Source organism: Bacidia gigantensis (genome assembly GCF_019456465.1).
Source record: "Bacidia gigantensis strain McMullin 20006 chromosome Unknown contig_231, whole genome shotgun sequence".
Lineage (NCBI taxonomy): Eukaryota > Fungi > Ascomycota > Lecanoromycetes > Lecanorales > Ramalinaceae > Bacidia > Bacidia gigantensis.
Window position 1 is genome coordinate 581,022 of NW_025408598.1, and position 20,564 is coordinate 601,585.

The window sequence follows — 20,564 nt, forward strand, 5'->3', positions numbered from 1 at the left end:
CCACGTTGTTCCCGTGCACTTATACGCGCATCCCGCCCTCGACTCCCACGCAGCATGGCAGTGGTGAATAATCATCCGAGCATGTGTGAGACTGGTACAGATTTCGCACCTCTTGCTCTTGTACGCGCAGATAATCTGGAACTAGAGTGCATTGGCCGGATGTATTTTTGGCGACCCATACATATGTCATTTGTGTGGCCCCTAGAGAGTGCTTAGAGGCTGCTTAGACTGCCGTTAAGGCCTGGGCCCCTGCGTGCTTGGCGGCGGCACGATCACCTCCCTTCTCTTAGGGGGCCCGGGGGGCATAGGGGCGCATTAGGGGCAACACTAATCCCTCCACTCACGATAGCGTCAACTTGTAACATCCACTACTCACGGACACCACCACACCTGCCACATCTCTAACTGAAGATCGAAGCCGGATCCAGACTCCAAAGATGCACATGGCCAAGCTACCCGCTTCCTGAAATTGCCCTCCCTGCCTGTCCTCTGCGCCGTGGTCTAGCAGTTTCAGAAGGCCCAGCATCCCCCATACCGACCATTAACATGAAGCACTGGTCGAAAAAGGGCCTCTGCCCCGCCTCTTTCCTCACCCATTCCATCTCTCCACCACTTGTCGTTCCAGAATAGGTCCTTGAAGCGCTTGACTCTGCTCCGTCTCGACTCTGACATATATCCTGCCGCTTTCCTTGCCACCCTCCTGTCCTGCCTCTTCCTCACGCCGTACTGGGTACGTACTGCTTGTGCCTGTTGTTTCCCTTCTTCGAATACAGCTGGCTGTTTCTCTCCTACACTCTCTCTACCAGCCACATGCAATTGCAGGTACTCCTTGGATCTTTGACTTACACACCGTATGGCAGCACTTCGACAGTTTCTCAACGGCAGGGGATACATCAAAGACGACGGCGTCGGCCCCAGCCCAACAGCCCCGTCTTCGGAAGAGAGCAGTAAGATGCACTCTATGAACTACTCCATATCACCTCCACTACCGCAAAAACAACAAGCGAGCTCTCTCCAGAACCGGTACGATCAGACCGGAAATAGGCCACTGCATTCCAAATTCAACGACGTCGAGCCTGGAAATTGGACTCATCCAGCTTTGCGGAAGCACGGTGGATCTGACGCATCGAACCAGGACTACACCACGCGAGGAAACAGCACCGACCAGGAAAGCCGCTACCGGCCAGCCCCGCTCCGCTCCGCCACCACTGATAACATCCCCAGTAACACACGCGCATCCGCCACCGGCTTCGATATGGATCAGTCATCCTTGTATGAAGAGAATGAGTCTCCAGCCTTGTCGCCGGCCTTGAATAAGCACCTCGCTCTCAGGCCACGAGATGCCCAGGACGATCTGCGGCGGCGCAGAAGCAGGTCGGTGACAGAAGATGATCGCTACTTTGGTACGGGAGATCATTGGGATGGATATGGCAAAGACACCCCCAAGCAATCCCGTAAAGACTCCATACTGTCAACATCAAAGCCATTGCCCGACACAAAGGAGTCAAGAGCGGTACAATTACTGAAGGATCGTCAAAGACCGCCAACACGACAAGATAGCGTGAACGCGGCCTCGAACACTAATAAGCACCTACCTTCACCAGCACAGATTTTGACGCAACAAGCATACCAAGGACGATTTGATAATCACGCACGTAACGAATCTGTTCCGCAAGGCCCAACTAAGGTCGCACACACTCTGAGTAATGACAGTAGCCCTACCGACTCGGTCAACACCAGTGATAGCGGCTCAGGACAAGGCCGCAGTCGCAACCTGAAGCGATCCCGAGATCTGGATTACAGCATACACGGATTGGCCGACATGAACTACCAACAACTGAAAGACGAGTCCTTTGATCATGTCCCTGGGGCTGCGAAGATCCTTGCTCAGTTTGATCTTCCCAACCCCAATCTTGGCCTCTCGGATCGGCTACAACAAATCTACGAAGACAAGAGCCACAAAGATCGCGAGTTGCGCGCTCGGGGTTTCTTCTCTTCTCTCACCATTGATCAATATGAAGAGTGTGGTGATCTGCTGCTTGACGGCTTCCGTAAAGTGATGGAGCGACTGAAGTATGCTCGGCAACAGAAGCGGAGAGCGGCGAGGAATATGGAGGAGCTGATTGCGAAGAGAGAAGAACTGGTCCGAAGAAAGAGAGGTATCATCGAGCAGGATCTCGGTCGGTTGAAAAGCGCAGGTTCGGCGGTCGTCAAACCAAAATAATGAAATGTAAGGCATGACGAACACTCATTTGCAGCATTGTTGGAAATCTGATGAGAGGCACGACTGATTGGAACGTTCACATGGACTGCCGGGCCTTGAAATGCCCAGGCTTTGAGTATCTTGCATCTTGGTTCTTAGGATACCCAACCACCTCAGGGTGAAAACCCATCTAGATTTGGCTAGACTTTCTCGTATATATTTATCTCAACCAGATACAGCACATAGCAATACTACAGCCATTAGGAAGATTATTGAAAGGCTTGCGAAATGCCTCACACTTTGGTGCGACATTCCCGCGGCACGTGCGAATGCGCCCAATAGTCATGCCCGTGCAGTCTGAAACCTCTCCTCCTCCTCCTCCTCCTCCTCTGTCGCTCTGCTTTGCCGCCTCAGGGGGTTCCAGCCAGTCACACGATGGTCGGCCCAGAGCGCCTAGAAGCATGCACATCAAACGCAAGGATTAGGCATTATACAAGGGATAAGGATGAGGAATGGCCTTTCCAAGCAATTGATTGCTTACGGCAGCAATTCCCCCTGCGACATTCTCGGTGCATGCTGCGGCTTTCTGCTTTCTGGGCGGTACCTGTGGCGAGAATCCTCCATACAGACCTAACACCCACCCCCCTTTTCCCCCTTCCCCCCCGCAATCCTCCCGATCTCACTCCCCTACCTCCTGCATAAAACTCTTGCCCCGCCCTGTCCCTCGCGATGAACAGACTCCTCGGCCAGCAACCAAAATTGCAAACACACCACTCCCCCCGCTCTCCCTCTTCAGACAGCGTGCGCTCCCCACAGTCTTCCTCCGACTCCGCCACCACCCGTATAGGCACTATCCGCTCTCCCAGCGCCGACCCCATCCGCCGCGCCAACTCTCCTCACATCATGTCACAAGCCTTATCCCCCTCCTCTCTGTCACGAAAACCTGTCGACGGCGGGGGTCGCAACATGTCCAATGAAGAAAACAAGTACAGATTCACAGACGAAGACGACACCACGCCCAACCCATCCACTCGCAACACCATGAATCTAGACCCGGGCGTTGACAGCTTGGAGATGGACCCGCAAGTGAAATTGGAGAATTACGACTGGGCGGAGTTGGAAGACCAGTTCTCGAAACGCATGGAGGCGTTTCGCGCGGAGGAGGATGGCATCTGGGAGGAATGGAAAGGGTGGGGAGAGGTTTTCAAGGCGTGGGCGAGCACGATAAGCGTGCATGATGAGGAACGGGCGGCGAAGAGGTTGAGAACCAGGATAGCCTTTACGCAGGGCAGCGAAGAGAGTTTGGAGGCGAAGAGGCAGCACTGTGAGTCTATCGTCCTGAATTTTGGGGGTTTGAGGAGGCAACGGGGTGCTGACTTGTGCGCGCGCAGATATCAAGGTTGTGCAGGCTTTCGAGAGTGCGCTGCAACTGCTGGGGAGTCGAAATTCGGCCCACAATTTCATATGAGGGGATGGATTTGGGTAGGCTTGTGTTTGGCATTTGATGGGCTCGATGGGACGTCGAGGGATGGCGTTCTCAAGGTTGGTAGCGTAGATGATGCTCAAGGCTCCAAAGTCTTGTTGAATGTTTTCATGAAAGAAAAAAATTATCACCCTCTATCGTCTCTATGTCTGCCATTATCGCGTCGTCTCTTTTTGCCCTAGTCACCCTCGGTATTGCTCAACTCGTTCCACTATAATTTATAGACATTCTCTTTTCTCGAAGTACCTAATCTTGATTTCTTGCAAGCTCGGCGTTGACCGAAAATGAAGATTTATAACATTTTGAAATACTTCCAGCCTCGCACTGGAAAAGAGAGCAGGAAACTTGGCACCCCGAGTACCATTTGAGAACTTACGTCTCTGAATTCTTTCTTCCATTGGAAGTTGATCCTTTTGCAGGGCGAAGAGCGCTAGTGTCGAACAGACAATGATTTGCTCTTAGGAGGCAGAGGGCGGATTCAAGCGGCAAAGAGGAAGGACCAATTATCAAAGAGGAAAGGCTTGTTGAGAGGGCAAAGTTCTAAAGCTTAGCCTTAGTGAATGGAGCAGAGTAAGAGAGGCAGCAAGAGTAGGAAGCGGTCTGGGGATGGAAGAAGAGATATGGAGATACAGCAGGGCTGTGACTTGTTGGACGAAAGTCACTCTTGAGGAGAAAACATTGCTCAAGGTACGATCGCGAACTTGGAAAGAGGACATTGCACCAGGATTAAGGTCACTGAAACAGAACACAGCAGAGGACATGTTGAGGATGCGCAAAAACAGGCTTCCTTTTCAAAAGAAGCCTCAGTCGCTCGAGGGGGAGCTGACGAGCATGAAAGATTGTCCAGCCTCCGCCCAATGAGTGTCTCATTAACTTTCTACAGGGTCTTTTAACTAACAGTGAATGGAGAAGAGAAAGGAAAGACAATGCAAATAATCCTGCGGATGAGTGAACGAGAACAATCTCAGATTTCGAGGGACACCAAAGCTCTGCAACGAAGGGACTGTGACACGGTTATATTGCTGAGATTGAGAGTCCTGAGCAATCTTGCATCAACACTGCTCCCACACAAGACTTGGAGCCTGTCAATGCTTCCTTTTGATTGGTATTTTCATTGACTATGAGGCCGCCCAGTGAAATAGGTCCTAGACCAATAAGTCTGGATCGAAAGGGTCTACCATGCGTTTGTCTCCATTTCAAAGAGCTGGCAAGATACAATATTGTCTTGAAAGAGCAAGGTCTTCCTGTTTGTGAGACGCTTTACCTAACCCAGTCCACACATTTGATCACTGCTAGTAGAAATTTGCGTGTCACAGGCCCCAGCGTGTGTGTATCGAGGCTTGTCCGCTTAGCTCCGTGAGGCGAAGGTAGAATGTCATCCCAGATTGATGAAAGGATTCGGGGCACAAAAGGAATTGCGAATACTTAGTGACCAGAACGCTTGTCACAGAATGCTTAGGTCCTATCATACAAATCGCACAGAATCACTTTTTACCTTTCCTCGACCTCGTACTCGGTGTTCCCTCGCTGTGCCCAGTAGCTTTCTTAGGCGTCTCATTCTGGTGTATGAGTACAGCCTCAGCGACTTGAATCCCTCCGTTCGTACCTTCAATTTTGCCCTGTTTGCTTTTTGGGTCCGCCTGCCCGATTAGGGGCACTTCAGTGGACAGCCATTGCTGGAACGGCTTAGCAATAAAGCAGCCATCAGCATCGAACCATCGTGTGAATGGGGCTGATAGTTTCAAATTTGTTTCTTCTTTCATCGGCGACTGTAGCCTTACAGTAATGTCGTAGAGTGGTGTATATTTTGTTGTACTCGAAGCAACGGATATCTGGCGGGCGGATCAGTCATTGTCTTTTGGATACGTACTTTGAAGCATACGAGTGTGCCATTGAATTCTCCAGAGTAGACCTTTCCCCGTTCGACCCCCCATATCCAGAATGTCAGTATTGAATTGAGCGTAAAGTAGGCCATGACAGCCCAGAGAGTAGCGCCTTTGGTCGCGTCCCAGCCGAGCTTCCAGTCTGCATAGAACAACACACCAGCGATTGTGACCGCCGAGTATCCTAGCGCTAATTTCACATCGGTGAGGAAGTGTGCTTGATTGAACTTGAGGGAATTGAGGTAATTCGGCAGGGCATCATCGGTGGTGTTCTTGAGCTCTGCTTCATGTCAGCTACGCAGGCCTAGGGTTATAGTCGCAAGATAGCACTGACCAGAGAGGGAATACTTTGCAATTTTGGGCGCAGCCATCTTGGATACCAATAGTTGGGATTGCGATTTCTTTGCGAATCGTGGACCTTACCCCAAAAGCCCAAAAAGCCACATGGGCTGTCGCGCCTAGCTGAACGCCGGTCACCGTGTGTGAGCTGCGGCCGCAAGAAAGAACAACGCTACGGGCTATAGATCGACCAGCAACGACTGTGATCCGACCATACTTGCTCTCGGTTGAGCGTTGTTAGATACCGTCAAGCCAGACATGGCTGGACCTCCAGTTCAGACCATCCCGCGGGATCCTGCTCTCTTGTAAGATGATCGAGCTGCCTCAGCTCTAATCTTGTTGACAATTTCAACAGCTACTGGATCCTCTTTCCCATCACTGTAGTAATGGTATGTCATACACACCGTCCTTTCTTGAAGCTACTAGAGCTAAGGATGACCAGATCCTCACCGGCGTACTCCGGCACTACGCAACAATTCTGCTAGCCACGACTCCAAAAAAGCAAAGTCTCCCTGAGCTCCGTGAACAACGCTCCCTCGCCCGCGGCATGAATCTGCGCAACAACTCCTCTGTTATCTCTCGCGCCGCTTTCAACATCCGCAAAGACTATCTCGTGCAAAATTACAAAGATGGCACATTTCTTAAAGATCCGGAAAACAGGGGAAAGCCACAAGGGAACCCTATGACTGATCCCGCAGCCATGGAGGGTATGATGGGAATGATGAAGGGAAACATGGCGATGATGATACCGCAGACGTTGATAATGGGGTGGATCAATGCCTTTTTTGCGGGCTTTGTTATCAGTGAGTGCTACGTACCACAATGCATGCGGGAGAGGTAGGAGATAGCTTGCTAACGAGGGATAGTGAAACTTCCCTTTCCTCTAACCCTTCGCTTCAAGTCCATGCTGCAGTCCGGGGTCATGACACGCGACTTGGACGTCCGATGGGTATCGAGTCTATCGTGGTACTTTCTGAACCTCTTTGGCCTGCAATCCGTCTTCATCTTCATCCTCGGCGATGACAATGGTAAGCTGCTTTCTCTTGCCCTCTTTTCGTCCTCCTTCTCTTGAAATCTTCGATCTGAAGTGCCTTGAGACTCGGAAACGAGCTGATTGATGTAGCCGCCAACCAAATGGCCCAGCAAATGGCACAGATGAATCCCGGTGCGAACAATATGTTTCAGCCGGGTCAGGACCCAGACAAGGCGTTTCTCGCCGAGGTAGAGAACCTCGAGGTCATAGAGCATGAGTATATACTAGATGGGGTGGAGGATAGGATACTTACAAATGCAAAATAGATCGTTGAGTCTCCTTGTCTTTTCCTACCACCGTAGCTGATTTGCACATGCGCTGATTATGTCATTAACACAATGAACCTTCGATATGCCGTACCCCCTACATCATATACCGCTGAGCCCCAACTTATGCCTACGTCGGTACATCAAATGTAGTTACTCGTCCTTTTCCTTGGCTGAGATGAACAGTGCCAGGATCTAATCACGCTGAAAAGAGCATAAGAGCGAGAAAATTTGGGCAAGATGCTTTGAGAATTTTAGATTTGACTGTATATCACAATCGCTAGCTTCGCCGTCCAGTCTAATATATCTATAGTCATTCCAGACATGTTAGAACACCGCAAAAATGCATGTCTATCCATTCAGAGATCGCTGATGTCGCTCTTCTATGCTTCAAAATGCTCTTCATCCGTCATATCAAGGTCTATGTGAGTCTTCTCATTTCGAAATCCTGGGCATGAATATCGCGCTCCGCGGGATGTGTTAGATGCATTCTATCATTGAATGCTGCTGGTCCTGCACCTCCTCCGCCATTGCTACTTGTAGGCTGCACGGGTCCACCGCTTAGTTGTAGGCTAGAAAAGCCAGTGTCGTTACTCGGTCGAATTGCCAATGGGCTAACCATGCGAGCGTCAGTCCTCGTGGCTGCTGAACGGGGTAGTTCTGGGATATCGGCCATAGGTTGCTGTATGAAGCCTTCTTCCTCATCATGGTTGTCACCACGTTGCTTAGAGCGAGAGAAAAAGCGATTACGATGGCCATGGGAGGCTGTAGAGCCTGCAGTCTCGGCACGCCTGACGCCAAATCGTGAGCGACTCCCGCTCGCACGAGAAGTCGAGCGATCAATGGAAAAGCGGCCGCCTTCCTTAGATTGGCGCGTCCGCTGAGCGTCATCTTCCTCGATTATACGATCACGTGCATCACGGGCTCGCGAAGCGGAGCTTCTTCGCATATTGGGAAGTTTGGGTTGGATGTTCTCGCTGAAGTCATCCATAAGATCAGCTGAGCTTACATCTTTCATGCCGAGAGAAAAGTCAACTCGCTTGCCCATTGCCGAAACGGACTCATCACGCCTACGTCCAGCTCCCTGAGGACGCATGATGGATCGATTTCGATTGATGCTGTTACCAGAGTCTTGTATAGAACCTGTTTCTTGAGATCTGGAGGGTGAAAATGGACCAGATCCAGCTTCCATGCTCATGTTCCCTCTGCCATTGCCACTAGCAGTAGATGGAAAGTCTGTACTGTGGCCTCCCGAGTGAGTGTAGTAGAACGGAGTGTCGTCCTTCGCGCCAGGAATACGACGACGAGGGCCTTCGATGCCAATTTCTTGCATACAGATCATCATGGCACAAATGAACTTGTTCCGGCGTTGTAGACGAAGTAGCTCATTTTGCCAGTTAGATTTGTAAAAGAAGATGACGTTGAGGTTGACTTCATGAACTTCAACGACTTCTCGAATCTCCGTCAAAATGTTTGGCTGATACTCGCGCTTCTCGCTCTTGACGTACTCAAGAAGTCTTGACCTCAATTCGTCAATCTGATCAATGGTTGTGCCAAACTTGACTGTCAGAGTCACCGCTTCAGCTAACCCACCAGATCGACGCATGTTTAAGATAAACAGGGTGTTCAAGTAGCTGTTCGGAGCTTGCACGATCTGACCCTCTAGCTTCTTAAACTCGGTATACAGTAAGGAGATTTCTTTGACGAAATAGTCATCACCTTTTCCTAGTGTGCCAGTGTTGCCATAAATTGTGACCCGATCTCCGACATCGAATGGATGCTTGACGAGGACAAAGATACAGGAGGCCAGGAACTCTTGAGCAGTTTGGGAAAGGAGCCAGGAGAGCGCCAGTACGGCGGAACCAGCACTCGTCAAAACGCCTGCAGCCGAGGTGGAGATGAGGGAGATGAGCACCAAAACGGTTGCAACGAACACAAAGAATGAAAGTACTGCGTCCAATTTCGCGACCACCGAATCCAAATCTTTCAGAGATGCCGTTATCGCTTTGCGTTCTTTGCCGATTTCAACACAGACAGCTTCTAATTCGGTCATGGATATATCGCCATTCATGTCTTTGTCAAACATAGCAAACGCACTGTCAGCCTCTTCGTCATTATCAAAGGCATTTTTGAGCTCTTCAGCTGTGATAGTCTCGGCATCATCCGGGGCGAAAGTCCTATAAAGCCGTCTTGCAAGCACTTGAGATTGCTGTGGGGAAGATAGTAGTAGCAACACAAGCTGACATGGATGTGTGCTTTTAGTGACAGCCTTGCCGGTAAAGTCGCCCGCAACTTTCCCAGCCGCATCACCAACCTTGCCAAACGCGCTCCGAGTCTTCTTCTGTGCTTGGTCAAGCATTTGCATCGGTGTTCGTGTCCCTGATCCGGGTGCTAGCGGGGTATGTTCTTCGAAATCTGAGTCCTCCATTGCTATCTTCTCCTTGGAATACTCGTATAACTTGGTTAGACTGCCAATTTGGAATTTGTTGATGTCAATACGATCAGCATATGTGCGAAGATGAAAGCTGATGGCAATGAGCTGAATGATGATTTTTTCAGCGAAATTAATTGTAGCTCCAACGAAGATCGAGACTAGGACCTTGTTCATGACACCCTCCCAGTGAAGCATCTTTGGACCACCTTCGAGATGGTGATGAATCATGACAGGGAGGAAGGATATTAAGACTCCCAACTGCCAGAAGAACAGCGTGGCCGGCAGCTCCAATTGCTTGCACATGTCCCTCCATTTCTTATCATTGTTTGTGGCTAAGCTGGAAAGAAGGCCCACCGGCCAAGGCAATGCCTGAGCCAGAATTCGACCGGCCCAAAGGGTGAGCCAGACTATCTCAAGCCATACGCAGAACCACAGCAAACGCACACCGCCAACAGTGGATTTTCTGAAGACCAGGGCTCCCAATAGCAGAGGGATTAAGATGAGCACCACGATCGGTACGATATAGCAGAAGTATCGTACCAGAAAACTCGCGTCGTGTATCCTCTTGAAGGTCTTTGCGACTCGTCCGGTCGGGTTCTCAGGCGGTCGGAAACCAGAGGTTTTCTCATGGATTGGGTTGGTATTGACATCGAACTGGTCAATCGGTTCCGGGCGAGACCTCGAACGGTGTACAGTCGTGGATCGATGGAGACCCTCCGGACCGTGACTCTGAGAACGTGACACCACCCTCTCGGCTTGTAGCATGGCCAAGTCATCTTCTAATCTGATCTCCTGCTCCTTTGATTGCGAATGAGATGTCTTGCCCCCTAGAAATCCCTGCTGATCAATTGTAGGGACTCGTTCTGGCCGATCGTATTCGTTCGAGAGGGTCCCCTCATCGTCCGAGTCAAAGACTCCGTTGTTGGAATAATTTGGATGAGTAAATTGAGGTGGAGGGAGCTCGTCACTTGGTGTTCCCATGTTGCCCGATGGATTGATTGTCGGAGATCTTTAGACAAATAACATCGATTGAGGTGCCAAGTCTCGATGTAGAAATGGAAGTGTTGTGGTACTATGCGTGTCGTGGTAGATCAAGTGGGGCACAATGTGCCTCAATCAATGCCCCCTGCGTGTTACAGCGTGTGCAGAAACGATTGTCCGTGATGCTAAACGAGTGTAGGTCGAAGCAGGATGGAAAACTGAGAAGAGAAATTACAGAACAGAGTGAAAGAATGGGATGTTGAAAAAACAAGCAAAAGCTATTTTAAGGTGTCTTGGGGAGTTGAGGTAAAATCTTTGATGCTTTTTCACTGCCAATCAATCAGGTCCGATACCCCTGACGTAGATCAAATAGTTATCGACACCGCTAACATCTGGCTCCTGAGGCGCCCTGGGGGTGCCTGGCCCGCGCTTACCTACCAGTTGACGCTGAGGCCTCTAGAAGGCCATTTCCAGTCACCTTGTTGTCTGCATGCCCATTCATTAATATTCTGCATTATATTGAAGCTTTATCCAGGCACAAAGCCGATCCAACGCCTCTCGTATCGGTCATCAGCCAGGCGCGCCACTACCGGAACAAAGCGTCCCTAGTCTAACGTTCTTCCATGCGTAAGAAAAGCATACCATACCATCCTGATGGCCCGTCACTTTTGAACTCGTTTATTTCGAAGAGCAGCATGAAAATTATTTCCCTCTCGCTTTTCTCTACTTGTGAAAGTGTCGGGCGTGGCCGCGCTATCGTGTGTTTCTAGATTCTGCCTGAACTGACCGAGATAGTGATATGACCTGTTTGACAACATACTTCAACATGATGGGATTTAATGCAACTCCTGAGCGCCCTGCTAGACATCACTTTTAACATTCACCGATTCAAGATGTTTTGGGTCTCTTGATCTCCACGCCGCCCATTTCTTCATCATCATCATCCTGGCTGATAATGTCCTCGTTGTCTATACCGTCGGCCCTCACGTCCTGATCCCTTGCTCTCTTCAACCCCTTCATTTTCCTTGTCTGCAGCTCGCTCAAATCCTGTCGTCCAAGGTGGATCCTGCCCATCTTGTCGCCTACGAAATCCGTCTCGATGTTCTTCTTTGCCTTAGCCTGCAGCATGTTCAGTACGTAATTCAAGGGCAAAGGTCGGGAATGGATGTACCTCGGTTCCTTTCGCTCTCTTCAGCGCCTCCTTCATCATACTCCCTTCCGCTTCCTTGGATCTCCCGACCCTGAAGTCCATTCGTGGTCCTATCTCTTCAACCTCTACCTTCGGCACCTTACTCGCACTCTTTTTCGTAATAATCCTCCAACACCGCATCTGTATCTGTGGCTTCAACCCTTCCTGACCCTCTTCCCCGACACTAAAGTGTATCAACAATTGCAAACCCTCAACGTCAATTTCCCCGACCTCTGACCCTCGAAAGAAGTCTGTAAACAAGCTCTTTGCCAATACATACTCCGTCCGACTAGAATCATCCCACGCAGTCCCTGAGAACGCCAGCATAGGCTTAACATTATACCCACATTTCGGCCCCTTGAATTGCGCCATACATCTCGCGGTTTCTTGCACAACGGATAGCTCCAACATATCCAGTATCTTCCCACTAAAGCATCTTATCCACGTGAGTGTGTGTGGTCGCTTCTTACTAGAACTAGCAAGCACGAGGAACGCGGCATCGTTCTTCTGAGAGAAGAATTCTAGAGATGATGGGTCCTCGAAAGGGTGGATGGCGTTCCCCTTCTTGAATTGAATAGCATCGGGAATTTTGAGGGTGTGGAGGTCTTTGGCGAGTGAATTGAGGAGATCAGAGGACTTAGTGTAGCGTAGGAAGAGGGCCGTTTTGGAATTTTCGACTTGTTGAGGCTCGCGCTTTTCGAATTCGCGCTTTGAGCGCGCAGTCTTGGGTTTTCTTGGGCCACATTAGCATTTTCGCGTGTTATGGACTTTGGTCCATGCCCTACATTTGTTGCAAAGGAAGCATGATGACTAGTTGACGTCGGTCGAAAAGTGCTTTGAAGCACAAGAAAGCGATTTCGTGCACGGAAAGTTTTCACGAGCTCGGGTAAAGTTTCCTTCTTAGCGCATGTGTGTGGAATCAAGACGCTTAGTGGGCATTGAAGTCCATCGAATGACCAGGTCTACCGGGCAGAGGTGCGGCTACAGGGTTGTTCAAGATGTGTTCCGTGGCATTTTCGAAGGGCCAAGTTGTTCAGCTTGATTTTGATTTGCTATGCTCTTGAATATACATACTGAAGGTTACGCTTCCTCCTTCAGACCCACCAGATTGTGCATGAAAGGTTCCGATCAAGACGATGGGATGAATGCGCATTGCTCTATTTTATGATCGCAAGGTACTCGCAACAGACACACAAGGAACCATTTGCTCAAGAGACTGGTGGTTTTTCCCTGTTTTCAGCTAAACGCTGAGTGACCTTAGTCGACGCCTTTATCATTGATATAGGTGAAAGGTCAACCTTACCACAAGATTACGAATGAGAATTGCAATGGTCACCTTGCCGATGCTGGGAACGAATATGGAGGCTTTACTTTTGACATCACAATCAAAATTCTGTTCATGTCAGCTGATCGTCGAAAGGGCGTGTAGGAAGCTTAACCTTCTCAGTAGAAAAATTAATGCAAACGACGCCATCCTTTAGCTGGTCAGTCGGAATCTTGAAGGACTTTCCTGGGACACCGCCGATCACCACATCGCTTGTGCGAAGGCACTCCTGCAATGTCCATCCTTGCTTGTCAACAACCTCATGCATTCTTTGCTTGATCCCATGTCCTCGGGTAAACTGTTGCACACATGTAACGTCGACGCTGTATACTGATGCTCCGTCGTTAGCGAGCATGGCTGCTAGGGGCCGGCCAACCGTCTCGCTGCGGTTTACCACAGTTATCGTGCGACCAAAGAGACGGTTACCAAATGCAAGAATGTTGTTATAGACGCTCAAATAGTCCAAAATCTTCACTATGGCAAGTGGCGTGCATGGAAGAATGCTCTTTTGTATCCGAGCTTGATCAAGATATCTCTCATTATGGTACAATTTGAAGATGTATCTGTGGCTTAGCCCTTCCACATCTTTAGTGATGTCAGGTAATTGCTGAAGATACTGATCTTGACGATTATCAAATATAGGATAATAGACAATGACGCCGTCAATACTATCGTCTTTGTTTGCTTCAATCAAGCGATTCTCGAGATCATCACGGTCAGACACTCTCAGCTCAAATCCCACGGCGCTGGAAAAAGACAATATCAGATGGAGCTACTAACGCAACGTATGATGCAGAGCATGGCACAAATGCTCTAGCCAAGTCATAATTGCGTGCCTGCTTACTTTTCCTGACATGTTCGCATTGTCCATTCAGCGTAACTGCGTGCTGCTGGGTCCTTGTTGGCCAAGAAGCCTACCAAGAGGGGAGTCCTTGAAAGAGATCTGAGGCTTTTCGATACCTCAATCAGGAGGGCCCTCGCGACAGTGCCTGCCAGGATAGTCTTGCAAGAGGGAGTAACAACATTCCCCTCGTCAGGATTCATTCTGTCAAGCAGTGGATGAATATATGTTCAAATCGCCATCGACTGCAACAGAATAGACCTGTAAACCTAATCACAAAGATCCTTCCACCCGCATCCAATTTTCACAACAATAACTTCACCAGGGCAATTGACTAGAGAAATCGCTCAAATCTACAAGCGGAAGCCGATTGGAAAAACCCCCTGAGCTGGTTTTAACTATTAATAGCCTAGTGGCAAGCTTATCGATAACTTATTGTGACGCATTTGCATTTTTCGAATTGAAGCACACGTTCTTCGACATAGTTTACACCGCCATGTCTGCAGTGCAACAATTTCTTCTCACTGTCGAGCACAATGATGACAAAGCAAGTGAAATAGCTAGAGACTCTGCGAAAGGTAACTATTTCCTTTGTGGATTGCGACCATCACTGACATACAAAGCTCTCGAAAGCAGGAAGACAACGCTGATTGAATTTGTCCAGTCATTGGGAGAATACATCAATGATGAAGAGACCACGAAGAGGGCTAGAACAATTGATTACCTTACGCGCGTTATCGGCGAACTTTCCCCTAAATACCTCTCAAGACAGCAGACACAAGTCCTGTGCCAGTTCCTGTGCGATCGAATTGAAGATGGAGGAGCCGTCGGAGGGCTCAAATCGCTACATCTAACGGAGCGGTTTAACGGTGGTATGGCAGTCTTGACGTTCAGAGCGTGAGTAAGTGAATCAGCTTGTTGCTATCGGCTGGTGTTGTCTTTGCCTTGAGAATAAAGAGATACCTGTGACCTATGCTACTATCATTGCCTCTCAAAGCGCACAATATGCATCAGGTATGGGCTGCTGACTTATCTAGGATCAATGAACACTTTCAAGATTTGCAATTACGACCACAGCTGCAAAGATTACAAGTTCTTGATCTTCTGAGCGGGTTGCTGTTAAGATATCGCAAAGATGTAGAAAAGTTGGGTGATGAAGCCATCGTTGGCATAACAGATCTAGTATCTGGTGAAAAAGACCCCAGGAACCTTATGGTGGTTTTCTCCATCCTCAAAGTTATCATGGTAGAATGGGATATAGCTGGACATGCGGAGGTGCTGAATCCTTGATTCACAGAGAAGAGTTGCTGATGTTCTTCAGACATTGTTCGATTCAGTATTCTGCTACTTTCCGATTACGTTCAGACCTCCACCAGGTGACCCGTACGGAATCACCGCGCAAGATCTGAAAACCCGCCTTCGAGACTGCATTGCAGCTTCTGGGTATTTCGCTCCTTACGCATTTCCTCAGCTTTTAGACAAGCTTGACTCGACATCCCCAAATGTTAAGAAAGATATCTTGCAGACGATTGCGGCTTGTGCATCATCATATGGTCTCACTACCATTTCTAATTACTCTGTCACATTGTGGGATTCGTTGAAATATGAAATCTTGAATGTGCAAGAGGAAATACTGGCAGAAGAATCTTTAAGAGCTCTGCAATCGATAGCGGTTCGGCTTGGTCGAGATCTGGAGTCGACAGATCCAAAGACTCCATTAGCGACATTCATTCGGCCAATTACAAAAGAGTGTAACGAGCAGCTACAGGAACCGCAGCACAAGCAAGCGAAGCCCGCAGGCCAGATTTTAAGTGCGATAAGTATCGCATCTCCGCATGCCTTCCATCTCGTAGCAAGATCAGTTTTTCCATCTCTTTCGACATTGTACCAAGATGCCGAGATAGTACCGAAGCAGAGAGCTCTTCTAGAGGTTCTTGTCCAACTTCTTGACTCGTCCATTACCGTTTACGGCACGTTGGCGATTTTAGCACCCGAGACGAACTTGGAAAATCCCCTGACACCTTTCAAGGACCGTCTATTTGAATTGACAAGTCAAGCATTGATGGCCGCATCCAGAGAAGAGATCTCGTTTCGCGTGGTCGCGCTCAAAGCCCTATTGCGACTCTGCATACTCCGTAAATATCTGCAGGAGAACGAAATCGGAATGGTTGTTCAATATCTCAATGAGATCATACTTGACGAAGACTCAACTGGACGGGATGACCTCAAGCAAGAAGCCGTACGAGCTTTAGTTGAAATATCTCGACTGCATCCCCAGTTGATTATGAATATTACATTTCCAGCGTTCATGGCAAGACTTCCAGATTCTAGTCCTCCACTCGATCATGACTATTTGATTACTCTCGAAGGCCTGGCGCAACTGAGTGTCGACAGATTTGTGGCAGACACGCTCATCCGTCGTCTCCTCAATCGATTAGACTCAGTGCTTGACAAAGCTGGTGCGCCCAGCTATCCTCAAGCTATACTGTCCACACTTCATTATGTTTTGTCTCGGCGAGATCTTTCTTCTGATATCAACCTTCAATTTTACCTCGAGAACATTGTGGTTGCTCTAACGACGCGAGCGGTGCATGCTGCCTCAGGGAAAACTCGATCGGCCGCATTGAGCGAACTACCGGTGCTGGAAACATTGGGTAGACTGATTGTTATTGTCGTACGCGCCCTAGACCGACACAAACAGCAGTCAGTAGCACTTCAATGCTACACACTATTCATCGAAGACGGAACCTTCCAACCTGTTCTTTTCAGACATGGCGCATCAAGCAATGAAATGTCTACAATGATTCTTTCTACAGCTATCATGGCTGGTGTAGCTCAAGATGTAGGTAGCAAATCTCCAACGCCCTTCACTTCCTAGACTGATATTATTCAGGCGAAGCCTCAATTCACAGATGATAGCCAAACCTCGGCAGGGGATCTACTCTCAGAGCTCGTCCGAATGGCTACAGCTGAAGAAGTTCCAGCCATACGACAAGCGATCTTGAGACAAACGTTTCTGATAGCTAACAAGTTTATGACATCGAAAGCCATTGAGTGCACGACATGGATAATAGAAAACCTCGTTTCCGGCCTCGTGAATAACACCACATCGTTGGAAAATAAAATCCGAGCACTCTTTTGGATATCGAAAGCACTTATCCTTCGATCTTATAAAATCGACGAAAGCCTAGAGCGATTGCTTACCCTTCTGTCTGATAACATTCATGGATCAGCCGTTGCACAAGGCTTCAGCCTCCTACTCTCGCCGGATGAAATGGCATCAAAAGAAAATGGAGCGACGATGAGATTACTTGCGCGGCAGAAAGTTTTCAGCATTTGCGTCCCCAAAATTGCAGAGGCTTTCCGACATGCAGAGAGCTTCACAAAGCCAAATTTTCTGATTGCTATATCAGGAATTCTGAAATACATGCCCACCGAAGTAACCATGCAAGGCATGGATACTCTGCTACCGCTTCTACTGCAAAGTCTTCAGCTCGAAGAACCCGATGTTAAAGCAGCAACAATCCAGACATTGACGATTGTTAGTCAAGAGAGTCCTGCGACTATCGAGACGCATATTAGCACGATGGTCACGCAATTGTTACGAGCGACTGCAGATCCGCAGAGAAATAATCAGAGCGTGAGACTCAATGCGCTTCGTTGTTTGGAATCCTTTCCGGGTAAGATAAAAGATAGCACTCTTCTTCCCTACAAGAGCAAAGTAATAAGGGGTTTGATCAATAGTTTAGATGACCCGAAAAGGGATGTCAGGAAAGAAGCGGTCGATTGCAGAGCTGTTTGGTCAAACATGGATGAACCCGATAGTGACTGAGGCTCAACAGCGGCGGAGAATGATATATAGTGTTATGAACCTGATTTTGAGAACTAGTGAGTACTTACTGTCGCATATGTCTCGCAACGCTTGGAATTCGCGCGATCGTGGGATTCCTTTTGCATGGTTGAGGCGAGGCTTGCCAAGGCTAACCGTCGCCTCAGTAAGAAATGGCGTCATCGTAGAAAGAGCCTCAATGACAAGATCGTGCATTGACCCGTACATCGAAGCCACTGCGGTTCAAGCCTCTCCGACTGTAAAGCTCTCCGACTGTAAAGCAATCTTTCATCAAATGTCGAAAATCACAGACATAACCTCAGATTCCGCCTTCCACGACAATGTTTCTTCATTGCCTCCCTCTACTCTCGCCGTCATATCCTTCCACACGCCATGGGCAGCACCCTGCAAACAAATGCGTCTCATTCTAGAAACTCTAGCCTCTTCATATCCAATGCAGGATCCACTAACTATTTCCTTCATCAGCCTTGACGCAGAAGCATTGCCAGACATTTCAGAGTCGTACGACGTTACAGCCGTTCCATTTCTAGTCGTACAAAAGAACGACAAGGTGCTGGAAAGTGTAAGCGGAAGTGATGCCTCAAAGATACGGGACGCTGTAGAAAGACATGCGGGCAAAAGTGGCAACACGGGTAAATTTGGGCTGCCCCCAGCATTGGAGACAACACCAAGAGAGAACGGGCATGATGAGCGACAGGCGTCTGAACCAGCTGGGGATTTAAGCGCATATGCGCCCAAAGACGGTGATCCGGCGACTGCGCCAGATATGTCAAGCACAGAGGGAGGTAAAGAGGAGTTGAATCAGAGATTGGGCGAGCTGGTCAAGGCAGCGCCTGTTATGCTATTCATGAAAGGCACACCGAGCTCGCCGCAGTGTGGATTCAGTAAGCAATTGGTGAATTTATTGAGGGAGAAGGGCGTCAGATATGGATTCTTCAAGTGAGTGCTGTACCTCACGGCGAAGGAAACACGTGTTGACGGTGAACAGCATTCTTGCAGATGACGACGTCAGGCAGGGTTTGAAGGAGTACTCGGACTGGCCGACGTTTCCACAGCTCTATTTGCAAGGTGAGCTTGTCGGCGGGCTTGATATCGTAAGTACAATCGCGAAGGGCTGATGGTAGCCGGTGCTGACAATTCGTAGGTCAAAGAAGAACTCGAGACCAACGAGGATTTCTTCTCAGACTTTCAAGCAGCACCTGCAGGCAAAGGTGGCATGGCAGCAAGCGAAGATCAAAGGCAGCCTATTAGTACTTGAGGACAAAGGATTTTCTTCAGAAAACTGCGATGATTGACGACAGCCGTAGAATTCATATGGTGCAAATAGATTAGGCATATGCTGGTGATTCGAAACGTTTGCTGTGAGTTTTGGGAATCCATTGACGTCCTTGAGATATCAGCAACACATGTATTTGTAGAATGATCGACTCAAAGATTTGATTTGGATTGTCCTTGTCGCAAGACATTCCCACGCGACACCGACACTTTCCTCGTGCTCGGAGACCGTCCGAATTTCCCAAAAGCCAAAATTAATGTTCGAGAATATTACCAATGCTCTCTTATATTACTTCAAGAGTGATACTGGTAGGATCGCATGTCGGGCGGTGGCGAACACCTGAAAGATGAGGTAGGTCCATACTCAAGCTTCATTGGGACACCATAATTAAGACAATCGCAGGGTTCGAAGATACAAGTTGTTGGAGCAGGAGCAGTTGCAGGCTTAGTTTCGCGGTGGGTGCAACGTTCTCTACGGAGACTGAGGAACACTACTAAACGGGAGAAGATTTTGTATCGCTCCCCTCGACGTGCTCAAAATACGCTTGCAGCTTCAGATCCACTCACTTGCGGACCCATTGGATGTGCATGCAGTGAAGAAGAAAGCTATTAACACAGCTCAAGTGTTCAGAAATATATATGTCGATGAAGGACTGACAGTACGTTGTTCTCTCCGCGGTTCTCATCAACGAAAGCTCAGACAAAACCATAGGCTTTTTGGAAAGGCAACATCCCTGCAGAACTCCTCTACGTGACGTACGGTGCTGCCCAGTTCACCACTTATCGCCTCACTAACCAAGCTCTCAAACCACTTGAGCTCTCCAATGGGGCAGAGGCATTCATTTCCGGCGGCGTAGCCGGCGCTGCTGCCGCAAGCCTAACATATCCCTTGGACCTCCTACGGACACGCTTTGCAGCTCAGGGCACAGACAGAGTATATGCCAGCCTTCGTGGTGGTATTCGGGACATCTGGCAGCAGGAGGGGCTCAAGGGTTTTTATCACGGCGTCGGCATTAGTGTAGGGCAAATTGTGCCCTACATGGGACTCTTTTTCAGCATCTATGAAGTATTGAGGCCTCCTCTGGCCGACCTCTCTCTCCCCTTTGGATCCGGTGACGCGACAGCTGGCGTGACTGCAAGTATGCTGGCAAAGACTGGAGTATTCCCACTCGACCTGATCCGAAAACGATTGCAAGTGCAAGGTCCTAGCCGGTCGAGGTACGTTGGTGGAAAGATTCCGGCGTACGGAAAAGGTGTCTGGAAGATAGCAAGAGTGATTGTCAGGCGTGAAGGCTGGCGAGGGCTGTACAGGGGACTCGGCGTGGGTTTGCTGAAATCGGCACCAGCAAGTGCCATCACGATGTGGACGTATGAGAGGGTTTTAAAGATCATGAAAGAGTCTGAAGTCTTGGTCGATGCTTAGTGAAATGTCGCAAACAGCATCCTGTCTTGTTCGGGTTGCT

The 20,564-nt window shown here is 49.0% G+C and overlaps 9 protein-coding genes across 9 annotated transcripts; 6 read left to right on the forward strand and 3 right to left on the reverse strand.

The window, feature by feature from the left end:
- Nucleotides 1-853: 853 nt before the first annotated feature.
- KY384_004183 (uncharacterized protein) lies at nt 854-2,224 on the forward strand (the record flags this gene model as incomplete). Its single annotated transcript, XM_044812689.1, has 1 exon — nt 854-2,224. One exon carries the CDS (start codon nt 854-856, stop codon nt 2,222-2,224), a length of 1,371 nt encoding a protein of 456 aa, XP_044670109.1.
- An 882-nt stretch (nt 2,225-3,106) lies between these two features.
- KY384_004184 (uncharacterized protein) lies at nt 3,107-3,671 on the forward strand (the record flags this gene model as incomplete). The annotated part of the gene is made up of 2 exons (XM_044812690.1): nt 3,107-3,527; nt 3,595-3,671. 2 exons carry the CDS (start codon nt 3,107-3,109, stop codon nt 3,669-3,671), a joined length of 498 nt encoding a protein of 165 aa, XP_044670110.1.
- Nucleotides 3,672-5,170: 1,499 nt separating this feature from the next.
- Nucleotides 5,171-5,940, reverse strand: KY384_004185 (uncharacterized protein; the record flags this gene model as incomplete). The annotated part of the gene is made up of 3 exons (XM_044812691.1): nt 5,171-5,518; nt 5,569-5,849; nt 5,904-5,940. 3 exons carry the CDS (start codon nt 5,938-5,940, stop codon nt 5,171-5,173), a joined length of 666 nt encoding a protein of 221 aa, XP_044670111.1.
- Nucleotides 5,941-6,166: 226 nt separating this feature from the next.
- Nucleotides 6,167-7,207, forward strand: KY384_004186 (uncharacterized protein; the record flags this gene model as incomplete). Its single annotated transcript, XM_044812692.1, has 5 exons — nt 6,167-6,213; nt 6,264-6,297; nt 6,351-6,711; nt 6,775-6,936; nt 7,032-7,207. 5 exons carry the CDS (start codon nt 6,167-6,169, stop codon nt 7,205-7,207), a joined length of 780 nt encoding a protein of 259 aa, XP_044670112.1.
- Nucleotides 7,208-7,628: 421 nt separating this feature from the next.
- On the reverse strand, nt 7,629-10,622 carry KY384_004187 (uncharacterized protein; the record flags this gene model as incomplete). The annotated part of the gene is made up of 1 exon (XM_044812693.1): nt 7,629-10,622. One exon carries the CDS (start codon nt 10,620-10,622, stop codon nt 7,629-7,631), a length of 2,994 nt encoding a protein of 997 aa, XP_044670113.1.
- Nucleotides 10,623-11,510: 888 nt separating this feature from the next.
- Nucleotides 11,511-14,006, reverse strand: KY384_004188 (uncharacterized protein; the record flags this gene model as incomplete). Its single annotated transcript, XM_044812694.1, has 6 exons — nt 11,511-11,741; nt 11,794-12,544; nt 13,029-13,051; nt 13,115-13,204; nt 13,251-13,907; nt 13,980-14,006. 6 exons carry the CDS (start codon nt 14,004-14,006, stop codon nt 11,511-11,513), a joined length of 1,779 nt encoding a protein of 592 aa, XP_044670114.1.
- Nucleotides 14,007-14,472: 466 nt separating this feature from the next.
- KY384_004189 (uncharacterized protein) lies at nt 14,473-17,808 on the forward strand (the record flags this gene model as incomplete). The annotated part of the gene is made up of 5 exons (XM_044812695.1): nt 14,473-14,554; nt 14,600-14,873; nt 15,014-15,251; nt 15,298-16,818; nt 16,870-17,808. 5 exons carry the CDS (start codon nt 14,473-14,475, stop codon nt 17,806-17,808), a joined length of 3,054 nt encoding a protein of 1,017 aa, XP_044670115.1.
- A 76-nt stretch (nt 17,809-17,884) lies between these two features.
- KY384_004190 (uncharacterized protein) lies at nt 17,885-19,084 on the forward strand (the record flags this gene model as incomplete). The annotated part of the gene is made up of 3 exons (XM_044812696.1): nt 17,885-18,765; nt 18,815-18,920; nt 18,971-19,084. 3 exons carry the CDS (start codon nt 17,885-17,887, stop codon nt 19,082-19,084), a joined length of 1,101 nt encoding a protein of 366 aa, XP_044670116.1.
- Nucleotides 19,085-19,420: 336 nt separating this feature from the next.
- Nucleotides 19,421-20,524, forward strand: TPC1 (mitochondrial thiamine pyrophosphate transporter; the record flags this gene model as incomplete). The annotated part of the gene is made up of 4 exons (XM_044812697.1): nt 19,421-19,453; nt 19,505-19,557; nt 19,610-19,760; nt 19,814-20,524. 4 exons carry the CDS (start codon nt 19,421-19,423, stop codon nt 20,522-20,524), a joined length of 948 nt encoding a protein of 315 aa, XP_044670117.1.
- Between the last annotated feature and the right edge of the window lie 40 nt (nt 20,525-20,564).